The 17,217-nt window shown below is 38.8% G+C and overlaps 1 protein-coding gene across 1 annotated transcript in view; it reads left to right on the top strand.

Moving 5' to 3' along the window:
- The window catches only part of YAF2 (YY1 associated factor 2), a 48,605-nt gene extending 31,784 nt beyond the window's left edge, over window positions 1-16,821 (top strand). The window contains exons 3-4 of the mRNA XM_012734141.1: window positions 13,801-13,953; window positions 15,012-16,821. Coding sequence (XP_012589595.1) covers window positions 13,801-13,953; window positions 15,012-15,246 — 388 coding nt within the window. The 3' untranslated portion in view covers window positions 15,247-16,821. The remainder of the gene's footprint in view (window positions 1-13,800; window positions 13,954-15,011) is intronic.
- Window positions 16,822-17,217: the final 396 nt, after the last annotated feature.

Genomic DNA, 17,217 nt, shown 5'->3' with positions numbered 1-17,217 from the left:
GCCACTTTGGTGCAAGTTCAATCCCCAGCCCCGGAGGTGACTGACATAGCACAGTAGACCTCTCCTGACTCACCCTCTGCTCCCCTCAGCAATGTACTAAGTCAGTCTGCCTGTTCTGTTCCCCACTGTCTCAGGTGAACCCTCTCACCACCCCTGCACTTCCCCATTGTGTATGTCTAAATAAATAAATAAATCTTAAAAAGAAAGAAATAGTAGAGCATTTGGATTTGATGTATTTCAGTCACTACTTCTTATCCCTTCCTCTTTGTTAAACTCGTGTTGGAAACGGTGGGGCGGGGGGACCAAAAACAGATACTTGGGTTCTATATCAGGTTAAGTAAATTAGAACCCCTAAAGTAGAACCAGCCATGGAGATACATTTTTTAAAAGCTCCTAGATCATTCCACTGTGTTAACACCTCTCTGCTTTAGTATATACTGAAAAGGGAAAAGAATTTTGTGAACAGACTTTCATCATTCTGCATGTGTGTTTTCAGTGTCCAGTGTAACACTTGTAGGGGATAAAAAAAAAAAAAAGAAATGTAAGAAGTTTATAAATAGGAGCTAGCTACCAATGTAGCTATGTGGTAGCTGCACAGCTAGTTGTATGGTCCAATTATGCATGTATTTACTATGACTATCCAGCACAGTGTACATAGGTGCTAGGGTTTTCAGAGAGGGGAGAGATGGAGATAGACTAGAATAAAAAAGACTAAATATTTGGGAAGGGGAGATCAGATGCACTAAAGCCTGAGTCAAATGCAGTAATTTATTTCACTTGACATAATCTTGATCCTGGGGTCTGATTTGTAGTTTTGACAGTTTAGCTTTGACCTTATGCTGAGATCAGATAAACATCAGGTTTCATAACTGGATTAGTTTTATTCATTTGGTCCAGGTGGGACCTAAGTATCCTCAGCTTAGAAGCATGGCTTTGCCATGCTTATGTGTATGCCCAGCTGGAGCCAAGGCTCTGCATAGGCAGTGGCTGTGGTCTTTCTGTTTCTGCAAAATTTTGGAATAGAAGAGCTTAACATTCACTCACCAATGAAAATTCATCAGTTACTTTTAAAATGTCCTAGGCACAGAAATAGCAGTGAACAAAACAGGGAAAAGTCCATGTTTAAACTGATGAAGGTACTGAGAGCTTGTGATATTTGCTGGTAGAGGAAAACAGATCATTAATGCACAGTGTGGTAAATCGAAATAAGTGCTTTGAAGAAAATGAAGCAGAGTAAGGGAGATAGAGGAAGAGCTGGCGGGCACTGAGATTGGAGGGCAGAGACTATTTTATGCCAGGTGGGAATTGACATTGAGCTGAGAGATTTGGAAAAAGGAGGGGTTAGGTTGGCAGAGACTACAGTGGGGGAATCCCCCAGCCAGGCATGGAATGCCTGTGTTTATTTACATGTAGTTCCTTTTTATTTCTTATTATATATATATATATATATATATATATATATATGTATATATGTATGTATAATTTTTTTTTACATCATTCTTCATTTTGTGCATTTTTCCATTTCAGCTGTAATCCCCATGGGCCTCCTACCACCAGTTCACCCATGTGCCATCACCACAGTCCAGTGCATTCCCTCCCTCCCCAGTTCTGGCTGGATTTTATGGGCTGAATTGTGAACTTCCCAGATTTATAATTTGAAACCTGAACCCTCAGTGTGACTGTTTTGGGAGAGGGCTTTTTTCAGAGGTCATAGTGTTGAGGTCCTAGGATGACTGGATTAGTGACCTTATAAGACGAGGAAAAGCGAGATCTCTCTCCTTTTCCTTTGCCATCGGAGGACACAGGAGGAGTTTTCTGCCTGCCAAGGAGAGAGTACTCCCCAGAAGCTGAGCCCTGTGGGGTCTTGGGTGTTGACTTAACTAGCCTCCAAAACTGAGAAAATAAATTCCTGTTGTGTAAACCATGCAGGCTACAGTCTTTTATTATGGCAACCATGGCTGAGAAAATGTGGAAATAGAGAGATCCAGAGGGGTGCATGTAGAAGATGAGGTAGGAATTGTGAATTAAGTAGGATTTTAGACTACTCTCTGGATAGCTCAGCTTGCGTTTTCTAGAATTTTGTAGGTTAGCCTCCTACTGTTTATACTCCCTGACTTCTTTAAGCATAATTGCTTTGGGCCTCTCTGGTGGCCTAGGGATTAAGGCTCAGCACTATCTTTGCTGTAGCTGGAGTTCAGTCCCTGGCCAGGGAGCTGACCCACATGGTGCAGCAGACCTCTCCTGTCTCACCCACTGCTTCCCTCAGCAGTGGATTTCAGTTGGTTGGCTGGTTCTGCTCCCCACTCTGTCTCTGGTGAATCTTCTCACCTCCTCTACCTCTGGCTTACACCCCAGTTCTTCTGTGTACAAAATAAAAATAAAAGTATAATTGCTTTGGGAATTCATTGGTGTTACTACCTGTATCTGCTGTGCATTCCTGAGTAGTGTTCCATTACATGATGTACCACAGTTTCTTTATTCAGCTATTGATGGACATTTGGGTTGTTTTCAAATTTGGTCATCACAATAACTTCTATGAATATTCATGTACAGTTCCTTTTATCGGTATTTTTTTCTTCTCTGCATAGATATATGAAGAGAGTAAATATTTTGCAGTATATATTTTTTTCTACATTTCAGCATGAGGGTGTGTGTGTAGAGTGTGGTGTGTGTTTACAGTGTGTATGTGAGGTATGAGTGGTATATTAGTGGTGTGAGGGGTGTGTGTAGGTGTGAGTGGTGTGTTTGTGGTGTGAGGGGTGTGTGTGCATACACACCTATACATGTGTCTTCCAGAGGAACCATATGTCCAGAAAAGATCATCCAGGGACTATATTCATTGTTAAAGTTTATGCTCCAGCTGAATCCTGAAACACTCTAAGGTTTAGAAATTGGAAAAGGGGAAGGAACCAGTAAATGAGACTGTAAAGGAGTCACTGGTGAGGCAAGTGAAAATTAAGAGCATAGTGTTCTAGAAGCTTGTGAAGAAAGTTCTCCTATAAAATAAGTTGTGATAAACTTAGATAAATGCTTGAAAAGATGAGTCAGTAAGAGCCACGTTCCACCTCTGGGTATGTTGTAAAATGGTTGTCGGTGACTTTGACAGAAATAACATGGTGGTAAAAATGACAGGTTGAGGTGGCCTAGTGAGAGAATGGAAAATAGAAAAGTAGAGAATCAGACAAGACAGATCATTTGCATGCACAGAGAGATGAGATGGAGGCTGGAAACTCTGTGGATTCAGGGAAGCATTTTTTTCAAATGAGCGATTGTAATGTGTGTTTGCTGACAGCAATAACCTAGTAGAGAAGGAATGTTGGGGGCAGGAGAGAAAGATCAGTCTCGGGGCACTGCTACCCTGGAGAAACAGTCTAATGTGCATGGAGAAGCAGGGCCATAAAAGAAGCATGTGTAGGTCGGGGAGAGGGCACAGGTACGGTGGAGCTTTAATCAAATAGCTTATGTTCTCTCTGTGCAGTGAGAATCCCGCCTACTCCTTTATAAAACTGCTCATAGTAAAACTAAGTTTTGTTCAGGGCCCCTTTCCTATTGCTGCAAATAGTGATTTGAAAAGATCAAATGCTGAATAATTGTTTGTTAAATGAGCATAAGGAAAAGTAATGTTACTTTGGAGGGGAGACGGCGAGGAGTCAAGGAGATGATGCAGAAGGCAGCTATTAGGTTGAGCTAGAGGAATGCTGGGGAAAGACAGAGGGGAGACTACCAGTAATAATAAAAAAGGGGCCTCCCTGCTGGCCTACTCTCACCTGTCGCCTGAGTTGGATCCCTGGCCAGCGAGCTGACCCATATAGAGCACAGCAGGCCTCTCTTGTCTTGCCTGCTGCTTGTCTTAGCAGTGGATTTCAGTCTGTCTGTCTGTTTTGCATCCCACTTTGTTCTGGAGAATCTTCTTATCCCCGGCACCTCTGGCCTGCACCCCAGTTTTTCAGTGCACAAAAATTAAGGAAGAAAATTGAAAGGACTTAGTTTACTTAACTAAGGGGAAAGAAGAGTTGAAGATGACCTGTTTGTTGTGCTGGGGAGCGTCTTTTGTCTTTCAAATTAAGTGAGCTGTGTTGTTTATTAATGATTTGAGAGGGTTTTCAGAGTTTCAGAGGGAGTTTAATTACTGAACACTCTAACCTAGTTTTTATAATGCTGATGTAGTCACCTATTTTGTCTGTGCTTATTACTAATTATGACCTCAGTACTTGCCAAGAAATCAAATCTTCCCTGCCAGCAACTCCCCAGAATTTAGGAAAAATTGGGTTTTGGACTTCTCCAGAAATGTTTGATGTTAAAAATTAGAATGTACAGACCTTGGAGTAAAAACTATTTGGACTATTCAGCATAGATTCTTGAAGTAGTGAGTGGCATTCCTTGCATCCTCTAAGCATACTTAAGCTAGTAACAAGAAGAGTGTGTGGAGCCTGAGGTGTACATTCATTGATAAGGCGTTATTATCTTGAATCAGTAATTTTCAAATCTGTTCCTCACAGCCACAGCTTGGGTGACAGGAGGCCCAAGAGTGAAGGCTGAGCCATGGGCTCCTTAGCACGTCCCGTGGAAGTTAGGTTTTTCTGTTACCCAATGCTGGGCTTGGTTTCCTTTGGCCAACGGGACAGTTTGTAAAGAAAGTAGTGTAATTTGTCACAGATTGAGCAGGGCAGGGCAGCAGATGTGTGTCTGAAAGAGCCCGGTCCTGCTGTTGGGCAGAGGCCAGGGGTGCGTATCCTTGTCCAGTGACAAGGACAAGAAGGGGCAGTGGGCAGGGCTACCCATCCTGTCTGGGGTCTCGGTGAGCACTACTGACTTTGCCATCAGCTGGTGTTCGGTGGTTCAGTTGTGACTTCCTGGTGATGCTCTTTCCCTGGAAAGGGTTTGTTGGACACAGAGGGTCAATAAAGGAAATGGGAGCACTTAATCTGGTGGGACTAAGAGAGAGCCACATCCTTTATTCCTGTGCCAAACTGATGACTGTCCTGCAGAAGTCGAAACAAAAACCATTTGAGTATCATTACTTAGGAAACAATGAAATTGTTGCTAAATCAAGCAATGTTGGTTTTAGCAAAGATGAGTTCACTGCCTGGAGATGGGCATGCTTTTTGGACGAATGTACATTTATAGAATGCAGAAATGTACACTGAACCTTTCATTCTATTTGCATGAAAAATAAGTAAACACGTCAAAGGCAAAGTGGCATCAGTAATTTTTCAAGAAAGTGAATCCCTGAAAGTGAAAATGAGTACTTTCAAATCAACCCTTACATGATTGGTGAAAAGCTGTATTTTTGGGTGATTGTTAGTATGAACAGATGTTTATTGGCCTCTAAGACATGTAAACTCTGCTGTATTGTGCTGGGAGCACAGAAACAAACTGTTGTCTTTTCCAGGTGGGAATTTGGATCTGGCAGGGAGGTAGAACTTAGCTTTACAGGGAACCATGTAAGACCACAGCCCTGCAGAAGTACTGCAGGCTTCCTCAGTTACTTATTGGATGTACCTTTTTTTTTTTTTTTGTAAGTATTTTGCCATTTAAAAAAGGGAGACATAAAAAGCATAAAGTAATAAAAATACATTATATAAATGTATTCTGCGTGGTAATATTAACATGCATATAGCACTAGACCACTAAACCAAATTACTTTTGCCGATTTATGCATTTGGAGAACTTCAGAATAAGATAGCATATCCTTTGTTCTTACTTCTCAAACATGGTGAGAAGACACAAACCCAGCATGCTCTTCAGAGGGCTTGATAGCAAGCTGAGGGAGCTCACATGAGGCTTACACCTCTGTTAACCCTTTGTAGGTGGTGTGGTACCACAGAGCTCTTTGAGTCTATACAGAATAACAACATCTCAGATACATTTATTTATTTTCTTTTTTTACAAATTCAAGAATCATTAAGTGAACAAAACACACATACATTTTTTTTTCTTGTAGCATTGTTCATTTTTGTACAGTAGTTGGTTTCTCCCTTCAGGTGTAGTCCCCATAGTTCTTTCATCACAGCACTCTGTACCGTCACCATATTCCCCTCTGCTCTTCCCTCCTGTGTTCAACATCTCCTCCCCCTCCCTTGCAGGATGCCTCAGATCTCTGGTCAGCTTGCGGGCCTTGTCTTTTTCTTGTCCCTTTATTTGGTTTCTGTTCCACATATAAGTAAAACCATCTGATTATTTATCTTTTTCCTTCTGATTTACTACACTTAGTATAATCCCCCTCAGCTCCTCCATGTTACTGCAAATGGCACCAAGTTTGTCTTTTGGATTGTCGAGTAGTATTCCATTGTGTAAATATGCCTCAACCTTTTTGAGCCATTCATTTGTTTTGGGGCATTTGAGTTGTTTCCTCATCTTGGCTATTATAAATGGTGCTGCAGTAAACATAAGTGAAGAATAGATAGATAGATTAGATAGATAGATAGGTAGATAGATAGGTAGATAGATATGTAAAGATTTATTTATTCATACATAACTGGGGTACAGGCCAGAGGTAGAGGGGCAGTGAGAGGATTCACTAGAGACAGAGTGGGGAGCAGAACAGGCAGATCTACAAAGTACACTGCTGAAGAGAACAGAGAGCGGGTCAGGAGAGGTCTGCTTCACCATGTGGATCACCTCTGGAGCAGGCAGGGATCAAACTCATGCTGAAGTGGCTTTCGCTTCTCAGTGCTGTGCTTTAACCCACAGTGCCACCAGCGAGGGCCTGAAAATATATTTTTAAGGATAGAAGGAAATACGGCTTCCCAACAAAAGGAATTTTATATGTAGTATTTTGTAATAATGAAGTTGAATCACCTTGTTTTGTTGTAAGGGCAGATGATGGTTTTTTCATCTTCTGTGACACTTGGCAACAAAATTTACTGAATAGTAGGTATGTATACCTAGTCTAAAATGAAAATGGTAATTTTGGGGCATTGAAAATCTGTCTTCAAAGGATTGTGAGCTGTCAAGGCTTTTAAAGTGGAGATTTTTAACGATACAAATGCAAGAAGTAGAAGTAAAGATAAGCCAAATCTATGGGAGATTATTAAACTGGGTATCAGTAGTTATAAGACAGATATATTCCTAGGATTAAGGCTGATAACTAGTAATGTATTGGTAACATTAAAAAAATACTTTGTCTATTTCAAGTCGGTGAATCTTCAAAGCCAAGTTATTATGGAATGATAGGGTTTTCTACATTTTAAATAGTTATTAAGATGTTTGATATTCATTGTACCTTTATTTCTTATAACTATAAATTAATAAAATGACCTAAAGTATGTATTTTTAAAAGGACCCATAAGTTGACTTTCCTGATGAATCGACAGTTTAAATAAGAACTGAAGTTGTTTCTACCTTGTTTACAATAAGGCTGTTTTTACTCCAATTTTTTTGTTTTTGACAAAATTTTTTTACTTGGTTTCCCTTCGTATGGTTCCTATTTAATCAGATAAATAAACTAAGAGCCGGGGCTGTGTCTTGTTCATGGTAAATCTCCAGCCCTATACTTAGTGCCTGACAAGATAATGCATGTAGTAGGTTTGTCAGATGGTTCTCTCTCTCTCTCTCTCTCTCTCGCTCTCACTCTCACTCTCATTCTCTCCCCTCTCTCTGTTTTCAAATTTTTAATTTTTGGTTTTTATTATTCCCCTTTTTCTTATGTACAGTAAGCCAACAGACTGCCAGTGTATACTCAGTTTATTTGGGCAATTTATAAAAGATACACAGGGACACATAGGGATCCCCATACTTCTGTGAATACCATATTTCACAGCTTACAAACTAATTGTGCCCTATGTGATTATGTAGATCACAATAGAGAACAGTTGGGACATGGCTGGACAATTTTACTAGCTAGGTGGTCTTTTTGTTCTCCTTATTAGAAAGTGTTTGGTATCATAGGTGAATGTCAAAACCATGACTGATATGGTTTTTATTATTCCCCTTTTTCTTATGTACAGTAAGCCAACAGACTTACTGTACATGTAAAAAGACATACCATCGGGCCCTCCCTGGCAGCACAGCAGGTTAAAGCACAGTACTAAGAAGCTAAAGCCACTTCAACATGAGTTCAATCCCCGCCCTGGAGGTGACCACATGGCGTGGCAGACCTAGCACTACCCGCCCGCTGCTCCCCTCAGCAGTGTACTTCATAGATCTGCCTTTTCTGCTCCCCACTCTGTCTCTGGGGAATCCTCTTGGGAACTCCACACCTCTGGCCTATAACTTAGTATGCATAAATAAATATTAAAAAATAAATTACGCTCTGTGAAAATGTACATATTTATATATTGTGCTCCACCCCAATTAAATTAGATTAATAATCCTAAAACAAAAGAACAAGGTTATGATCTTTGAAAATCAGCCATCATCATTAAAATAAGAATAAGAGAGTGGAAGAGTATGTAATTGGCAGAAAGTTTAGGATACAAAGAGACATAACTACGCAAGACAGAATGGAGAGACAGAGTGGGAGGGCAGAACAGGTGGATCTGCTGAAATCCACTGCTGAGGGGAGCAACAGGCAAGATAGGAGAGGTCTGCTGCACCTTGTGGATCTGCTCCCTGATTGGGATGGAATTCAGGCCACAGTGGTTGGTGATAGCTTGATAGTGCTCAGATTTTTAACCCCTGTGTCACCAGGGAGGCCCTCTGAAATTCACATTTTAAAGGCAGAAGAGAACCACTATAAAAAATTTGATTGGTGGACACAAAAAAGACTGATTCAAAAAGACACCTGCACCCCCCATATTTATTGCTGCTTTATTTACAATAGGAAAGACAACCCAAACGCCCAAAAGTAGATGACTGGATTAAAAAGATGTGGTACATATCCACAATGGAATATTACTCAGCAATCAAAAAAGATAAACTCATGCCTTTTGCAGCAACATGGATGGAGCTGGAATGGATCATGCTCAGTGAAATAAGCCAGAAAGAAAAGGAAAAATACCAGATGGTTTCACTCATAGCAGGGGCATAAAGGACCGGGGGTGGGGGGGAATAATAATAATTATGAGCAACTATATACCAGAGACATTTTTCAGGGGTGGAGTGGGGAATGGGACCAAAAACAGGGGAGGGGGAAATGCACTGGACTATGGTGATTGCCCATGGGTGACTTGGTTATGGGAAGCCTGTGGGGATTACAACTGAGATGGACACAGGCACAAAATGATATAAAAATAAGCTATTATATTATTTTTAAAAAGTAACAAAATCATCAGACAGCACTAGGTACAGAGATTGCAAGTCTACTTACCAGACCACTACTCTGTAGAATCTCCGAACCAAACACAGCCAGCACTAGGGTCCTCAGCCCTCTATTTAAAGTGGGCCCGTTCTTGGCTTTCTGACCTGCCTGTCTTAGTTCAGTTGAACTACTATATAAATACCATAAATAGGAGGCAGGGACTTCAGTATACAAATTTTGGAGATATAAGCATTCCATCCATAAAACATTCCCCTACGTCCTTTAGTATTTCTTTGGGGGCAATTCTTTATCCTAGTCATCCACAAAAATATCGGGTTTTTTTTTTTTCCACTTGTCTGCAATGTCATCTACATAACTGCTTCACTTCTGTAACCCTGATCACATCCTGGGGGCCATCATTGTTAGGACCGACCTCGTTTCTAGTGTCATCATGCTTTCTCCTGATGCCACATTGCTTATTGGACTAGTTTACCTAATTCCTTTTTCAGCAGTGATTTTGCCTTGTTGGACAGGCATTTTTACTCAGCATATTCACGCTAAGAGTAGAATGGTTAGAAGGATTCATAATCCATTTGAAAATAAATCATTGAACTCAAGCTCAGAGTTTTTGGAAAGCAAATTATGCTCTAATGCTTTCATTTTCAAATTGCTGTGCTATATATAAAAAGGCAAAGCAATTTTAAGAAGATTCTGGAGGAATAAAACTTGTTAAATATGAAAAATATCTGGCAACAGTTATGGTATTGACAGAAGTTGGGGGCTGGCCCTTTCTGACACAGAGCAGGAGTGAGGGGTTAAGGAACAGTATCAGGTAATTTAACAGGTGCCAACAGGGAGACAGAACCTGGGGGTGGATCATGTGATAAAAACACTTGCACCTAACCCCAGAGCACAATGTTACTTTCTATAATCTCCATGATTAAATAATCTGTGGTTGAATTGTCAAATTATTTCCACTTTAATGGGAAAAACAACCGGGGTATTGAGATTATTAATGAATCCAGAATACTTAGAAAAATACCAAATTTACCAAAGGCAGCATTAAATGAAAGAGACTATAAAGTATCTGAAATTAGCTAATAATGGCTACTCAGCAATTTATTGATTAATTACTAAAAATATCAAGGTTTGGCTTTAGGTTCCAAGGAATATAAATTTATTTTAATGTTGTAATTTTAGTATAATTCAGTATAATACACTAACATTTTTGGATATTCATTTTGCATTAAATTTTGGAATGGAGGGAATGACTTGACAAAATTAACAAAGGAAATTGTGAGTCCTCTGTTAACAAGGAGGAGGTTCCTGTGTAGACCCAGATTGATCCTACCCTGCCGTTGCATTCCCATGTTGGAGAGGCTTTCAGTTTCAGGTGACTCACTCACTGGATGCTCATCTTAACAAATCTTTTCTTCTCTACCCTGTTACATCTTTCAGCTTTCTTTCTCTTCCCATATCCCAAATGACTAAGAGTCACTAATTCTTGTTGCTCTTCCTTCCTCTGTTTCTTCTTTGTGTAGTGAGTAGTGATCTTGATCATGCCAGTGACTAAACTTAGAGGTAGTAGTACTTTTCTTTTGTTTTTTATTATAATAGCTTATTTTTGCATCATTTTGTGCCTTTTTTCATCTCGGCTGTAATCTCTGTGGGCTTCCCATCACCAGTTTACCTGTGTGCCATCACCATAGTCCTGTGCACTTCCCCCGAGTAGTTTTCTTTAAAAAAAAAAATAAATAAATAATAATAATAATCATTATGAACTTTGATTTTTATTCTTTTTGCAACAATTATACATTAAATACTGAGTATTTTTTCAGTACAGTGCTAAGTGCTATTTGTATTTTGGTGCTTAAAGCTGATAGCTTTCCTTTCTTTGTGCAGTGTATAGTCTAGAAGAGGAAACAAAATTACAAGTCCTTTCCCAATACTAATTATGTTTCTCATTTTTCTCCTAGCCCTTACCAACATCCAATACCCTGTATTTTGTTGGGTCCCACTGACAGGATGTTTACTACCTGAGGGGATTCTGTTTGTTGTGCTGAGGGAGACTTTGTTGGTTGAGAAGTAAGACAAGCACATTTAATTATGTGCCATGTCCACTCCATTTTGCAGCTTCAACCTGTTTTAAGCAGCCACTGCTTAAAACTGCTGCTGCCTTAACTCTAGCCTGTTTTGGTTTTGCCTGGTCTATTAGTTTCTGTACAGTTTCCCTGTCTCTAGTCCTTCTGTCCCTTGGATTGCTGCCAGTAATCTTAGTAAAATTCACGTCTCAATTTCTTTATTGACCTTCAGTGTTCTAAGTGTAAAGCCTACGCCCCAGCTTTCCACTTTCAGGCCTTTTCCTCTCTGTCCAGACTTTTTGTGTTTTCATTCTCTGCCACTCCCTGCCCTTCTTAAGTTTTATGCTGCCGTAGTACCAGTAATGTACCTCCTATTTCAAACTTCTTTTCAAAGTCTAGTCACCAAACCAGAAGTATTAGCATAATTTGGAAGCTAATTAGAAATGCAAATTCTGGGACTCAAGCCCCAAGGCCTGCTGAATTTAGAAACCATTGGGAGTAGGGCTGAGCAAGCTAAACAAGCTTTCCAGGTGATCCTGATACCTTGTATCTGAGATATCTTAAGTCTGAGAACCACTGCTTTAACCCTTCTTTTCTATACCCTTCTTTTCTATACCCTTCTTTTCTATGTGGAATATACAGACAAAAAACAAAGAGTCATATGAAACCAAGTCAATTAAAAATCCTAGAAATCTGATTGTAGAACTGAGGCTCCAAAGGTTTGGGGGAGAGCAAAGTAGAGAGAGAGAGGTCAAGATACCCAATTCTGGTTTCAGGTTTCCCTTGGCCAGTAAAAAGAAACAATTTGAGGAAAGGGAAAGTAGTTTAATGTGTCTGCAAATTGAGCAGGGCGAGGCAGCAAATGTGTGTCTGAAAGACCCCTGTCTCGCTGTTGGGCAGAGGCCAGGGGTGCGTACCCAGCAACAAGGACAAGAAAGGGGAGTGGGCAGGGCCACCTATCCTGTCTGGGGTCTGGGTGAACACCACTAGCTTTGCCATCAAGGAAATGGAAGAGCTTATCTGGCGGGATTGAGAGCCCCCTGTCCTTTGTTCCTGTTTTGGGCACAGTAGACTGTTGTGGAGGACGGTGGGTGTCTGGATGGGTGTGGGGTGCTCATGGGCTCTGAATCATGTGTAGAGTTGTAAAACAATGTGACCACGATAAAAAGAAAGGAAGAGAAGAGTTCACCACACTGCCAAGCCTTTTGGATGAAAATTTTCTGCCTTTAAAAATAGTGATTTTGCAAGCTCCTCAATTAATTGCCATGCATTCACTGTCATTTTCATGTGTGCAATTCTTAATTTGCATCTTTAACACAATTTGTAGCTTTAATTTTGCCTTCTAAGTTAGTCCTCTTTTTAAAATTGGGTATTGGACATCTGGTTTTGGATATCTTCTTTATCCAGATGGAAAATCATCATCTCCAAAATTTGTTTTACATATGGTTTCCTATTTCCTCCTTCAAAGGATACCTCCTTGCAATATTTGAATTGTAAATTGAACAGTATTTTCTCATTGTTTTCTATTTGGTCTTGCTGTAAAGGACCCAAAAAATAAAGATTTTTTTTTTTAAATTCTACAAACCAAAACAGGGCCAGCATTTCCCAGACAATACAACTAACAGTAGTAGTTGTAGATCATCTGTTAAAATGTATTTTTATCTTATTCTCCCTCACTTTTCCTCTCCCATTCCTTTCCACTCTGTAGTCTTCTTTCTTGTTTTAAGAACTTAGTGACGATTTACATTGACTCTGGGCCTCAGTTGACTTAAGTTCCACTATAAGGTTGAAATTTTAAGTTCCACTCTTGACCCTTGACCAAGTGTGCTGGCACAAGTTGTGAAGACAGGCACCTTTGCACATATTCCTGTGCAGAATTCCCAGTGAATATGTTTTTTTTTTAAATAATGTAATATGTTTACATCATTTTGTGCTTTTGCCCATCTCATTTGTAATCCAGTGAATATGTTTTAAATGAGTAAGCATGTCTTAAAGGTCTCCAAGGTCCGAAAAAGCCTGATGAGATTGTGGCTAGAGATATAAACCTCAAGGATTTGAGCAATAAGGAGTGAGATTTTTTGACACTCCATAAATACTTCTTAAATGAATATATGAAAGATTTAAAGGTGAGAACACACAGCTATCGTCACAGATGGTTAGGCAGTTCCTTCTGGGGGGTGGAGAGTAAATCTAAATGCTATTTAAGTATAAACTTCAAGGTTTATTTTTTAAATTCATGTTTATGTGAGTTTCCCTGTGAGCATTGTTTGATAATACATTTTTAATAATTTTCAAGCTGATTTGAGTAATAATTATCTTCATTTTGATCATAAATCTTAGACTAATGTTAAGTGCAAAGAGTTCTATTTTTTTCTTGGATAGGAAAGGGAATTTGCACACTTGCACATGCACACGGGGGAATTTTTTCTTAGAGACCGTAATGTATATCTGTTATTGTAATTTGAGGTTTTTTCTCATAAAAATAGATATTCTGAAGTCATAATCATGAAATCGCTTCTCTTTTTAACATGCACACAGGAAACCTCGGCCAGTGTCCCAGTTGGTTGCGCAACAAGTTACTCAGCAGTTTGTGCCCCCTACACAGTCAAAGAAAGAGAAAAAAGATAAAGTAGACAAAGAAAAAAGTGAAAAGGAAACAACTAGCAAAAAGAATAGTCACAAGAAAACCAGGTAAATTTTAAGAATGTTTTATGACCATAAAACCATTATTCTCTTTACACTGATATATGCAAAATTTAAGTTGAAGATTACATCTCTTATGTTACAGAGTGTCATTAAAGCATTTTTCAGAGTATGAAAGGTAGTTTAAACAGAGTCTACAAATACAAAAATAAGCTTAAATATAAGGATGCTTCCTGTTTTTTACTTCAGAAAAATGTCGTGTTTGAACTGTTTTATTTTTATCTCTATATGATTGATAGTCAAAGTATTGAACAGGCATTTTCATAGGGTTTTATTGTTAGTAAATATTGAGCATATGGTTTAATCAACATGGTCATGAGTCCAGGCAAACCAGAAGGCTGCGATGCTGTGACCTGTGCACAGCAAGGTGTGACAGCCCTGTGACCTTGGCCATAACTGGCATGCAATGCTTCTTAGTTGTTCAGAAACATTTATTTTAATGTAATTGGTAAGCTTTCTGTAAAATTATCATAAACCTGTGAAAACACAAAGAGACCATTGTTTCCAGAGTCTTGTAGTTTGTTACAATGAAGATTCATGAATGAGCAACTTGATTGCTAAAGATTTGAGACAACTGTGTTTGTGTTACACATGGATCTCCAGCTCTAGCCATCAAGGTGTTCTTTCTGTTTTTACCTAATTTCTAATTTGCACTATGCTCAGAACATTGGTTGAGAGAAAACCTAGTTTTAAATTTCATCATTGGGGCCTCCCTTATAGTCTAGAGGGCTGAGTCTCAGCACTGTTACCCCTACAGCCTGAGTTTGAAACCCCAGCCAGAGAGCTGACCCACATGGCACAGTAGACCTCTCCTGTCTCGCCTGCTGCTCCCCCCAGCAGTGGATTTCAGTGAATCCACCTGTTCTGCTCCCCACTCTGTCTCTGGTGCATCCTCTAACACAACGTCTCTTTACCCAACTCCCCTCTCTACCCCCCTCCCCCACACCTCTGGCCCACATCCCAGTTCTTTATTTTATTTAAAAAAATAAAGATAAATCTTTTAAAATAATAAAGTAAAATAAAATTTCATCATCTGTTGTATCTAGGCCCAGATTGAAAAATGTGGATCGGAGTAGTGCCCAGCACCTGGAAGTCACCGTTGGGGATCTGACAGTCATTATTACAGACTTTAAGGAGAAAACGAAGTCGCCGCCAGCATCCAGTGCGGCATCCGCAGATCAGCACAGCCAGAGTGGCTCCAGCTCCGATAACACGGAGCGGGGTGTGTCCAGGTCATCCTCGCCCAGGGGAGAAGCCTCGTTGAATGGAGAATCACATTAAAGTCTATTATCTACGACTTCTTAGCCACTTCTGTCAGACCATGCAAATACACAGATTATGCCAAGAAGTACCACATTTTCATGACAAGCATACTCCTGTACAATCCATAATTTGATTCTCACGTAAAATAGAATTTGTTCAGGTTTTGTTAGATTTCATCGCTATCTATGCCTCCCAAAACTTCCCAGACATTCTGGTCTCCACAGTTAAAGGTGCCATGAAAATGTGGTGGATTATTCATTACGCAGTGTTACTGGTAAGTCTATTTTCACTTTTAGTTTAGTGAATTCTAGCACCTAATTCTTGAATTCTCTACTATTGGCATGTAATGAATTAAAAATTTTTATAACATAGTGCAAGCTGCCTAAATATGTATTATTTGAGAATTGTGAAACAAATAGTTATATGTATACAAGTCAAAGATCAACTTAATCAACTCTGGCTGCAACAGGATTTTCTTAATGGTTATCTTCTTAAATACACCTGCTGGTACTTGGTGTGGTTAAATAGGAAAATTGTTATTAAATAAAGAATTTGTATAAACCGTTGCCAATGTTTTTGACACATTTTACTAAATTATTGTTCCTGAATTATATTTCTGGTCTTACCTGATTTTTCTGTTTGTTTGTTATTGCTTATCTTTCAAGACATCATTTATTGTAATGTTTACTAGCAAACTAGTAAACAATAAAACATTGATTATTTAGCTTTATAATTTAGGTTTAGTGTTGTTGTCATTGAACACTGGTATTTTCTGTATTATATGAAACCTTAAAATTCAAATAATTTTAAGCATTTGGCAAAAGCAAGAAAAAGAAACCTGCCATATTTTAAAAGCTGCAATTTTGGAAAAGCTTTAACTTAATAATAGTTTTATCACTGTTCCCTTGCCCCAAACTGATCCAGGGTCATAGAAGTATGAATCTATTCAGTACAGAAAATGGAAACCATTGTACAGAACTGGAAAATAATTCATCATAAGTCAGTTCTGTTGGCATGTTATTAAATAGAACAATTCTTATGAAAATCATAGTGCCCTATTTTCAGACACAAATATCAGTTCAAGTTACATTTATCAATATCCTGAAATAAAAAGTATTTACAGCCCAATCACTATTATGTAAAATTACCAATAAAATATTTTTATGACTACAGATGTTGCATTTTTGTTTACAACGAATACAGTGTTTTATGTTGTATTTAAAAATCCAACCTAGAAACCACACAGTACATCTTAGATTCTCATAGGGTCTATTTCCTGCTTTCTATTAGCCATTTGTTTAATATCTATCTACCTTGAGGGGGTTTCTGAAATACAAATGAAGTTGAAGCTTAACTTGGACACAAAATATCATACAAAGTCATCATGATAGCATTTGAAGAAAAAAATAAAACTGTGGACCCTGACTTGTGATATGTGTGGTTTCGTGTGCTGATGTAATTTTCTGTTTAATTGCAGTACTTTTTACAGGCAAGTGGTACTGTCTTTTTTTTTTTTTTTTGTAAGATGCTAGTTGTGAAGTACAGTTAATTGCATACAGTAAAAGTCTGTGATTAAAACGTTTATATACCTCATTCTTTAGTGTTGTTAAATGAAAATTTTACATTTATTTTTATTATAAGATACTTTCAAGTGGCACCCCAACTAATTGGTTCCGTTCTTTCAATTTTTTGGTTTAATATTTTGTTCTGATTTTCATATGTTTCAAATGCTTTCTATGTTCATTTTTAGAAATAGTACAACTTATAAATAATAGTTGTATTGAAGAAGTAGTCTAATTTTTAAGCCAAAACTGTCCTTTGGAGGCACTGGTTCTTCCATGATCTAATGCTTTCAAGATATATTTTAAATAAACTGCAAGAGAGAAAAAAGTCTCACAGAAGATGAGAGTTGACATGATTTGGACATAGTCCTCTTTCTGTAGAAGTAAGGAGACAGTCTGGCATGGAGATTTAAACTAACTGATGTCT

Source organism: Condylura cristata, unplaced genomic scaffold (assembly GCF_000260355.1).
Source record: "Condylura cristata isolate star-nosed mole 26May11 unplaced genomic scaffold, ConCri1.0 scaffold00047, whole genome shotgun sequence".
Classification (NCBI taxonomy): domain Eukaryota; kingdom Metazoa; phylum Chordata; class Mammalia; order Eulipotyphla; family Talpidae; genus Condylura; species Condylura cristata.
This window is presented reverse-complemented; position numbering and strand designations above follow the sequence as displayed.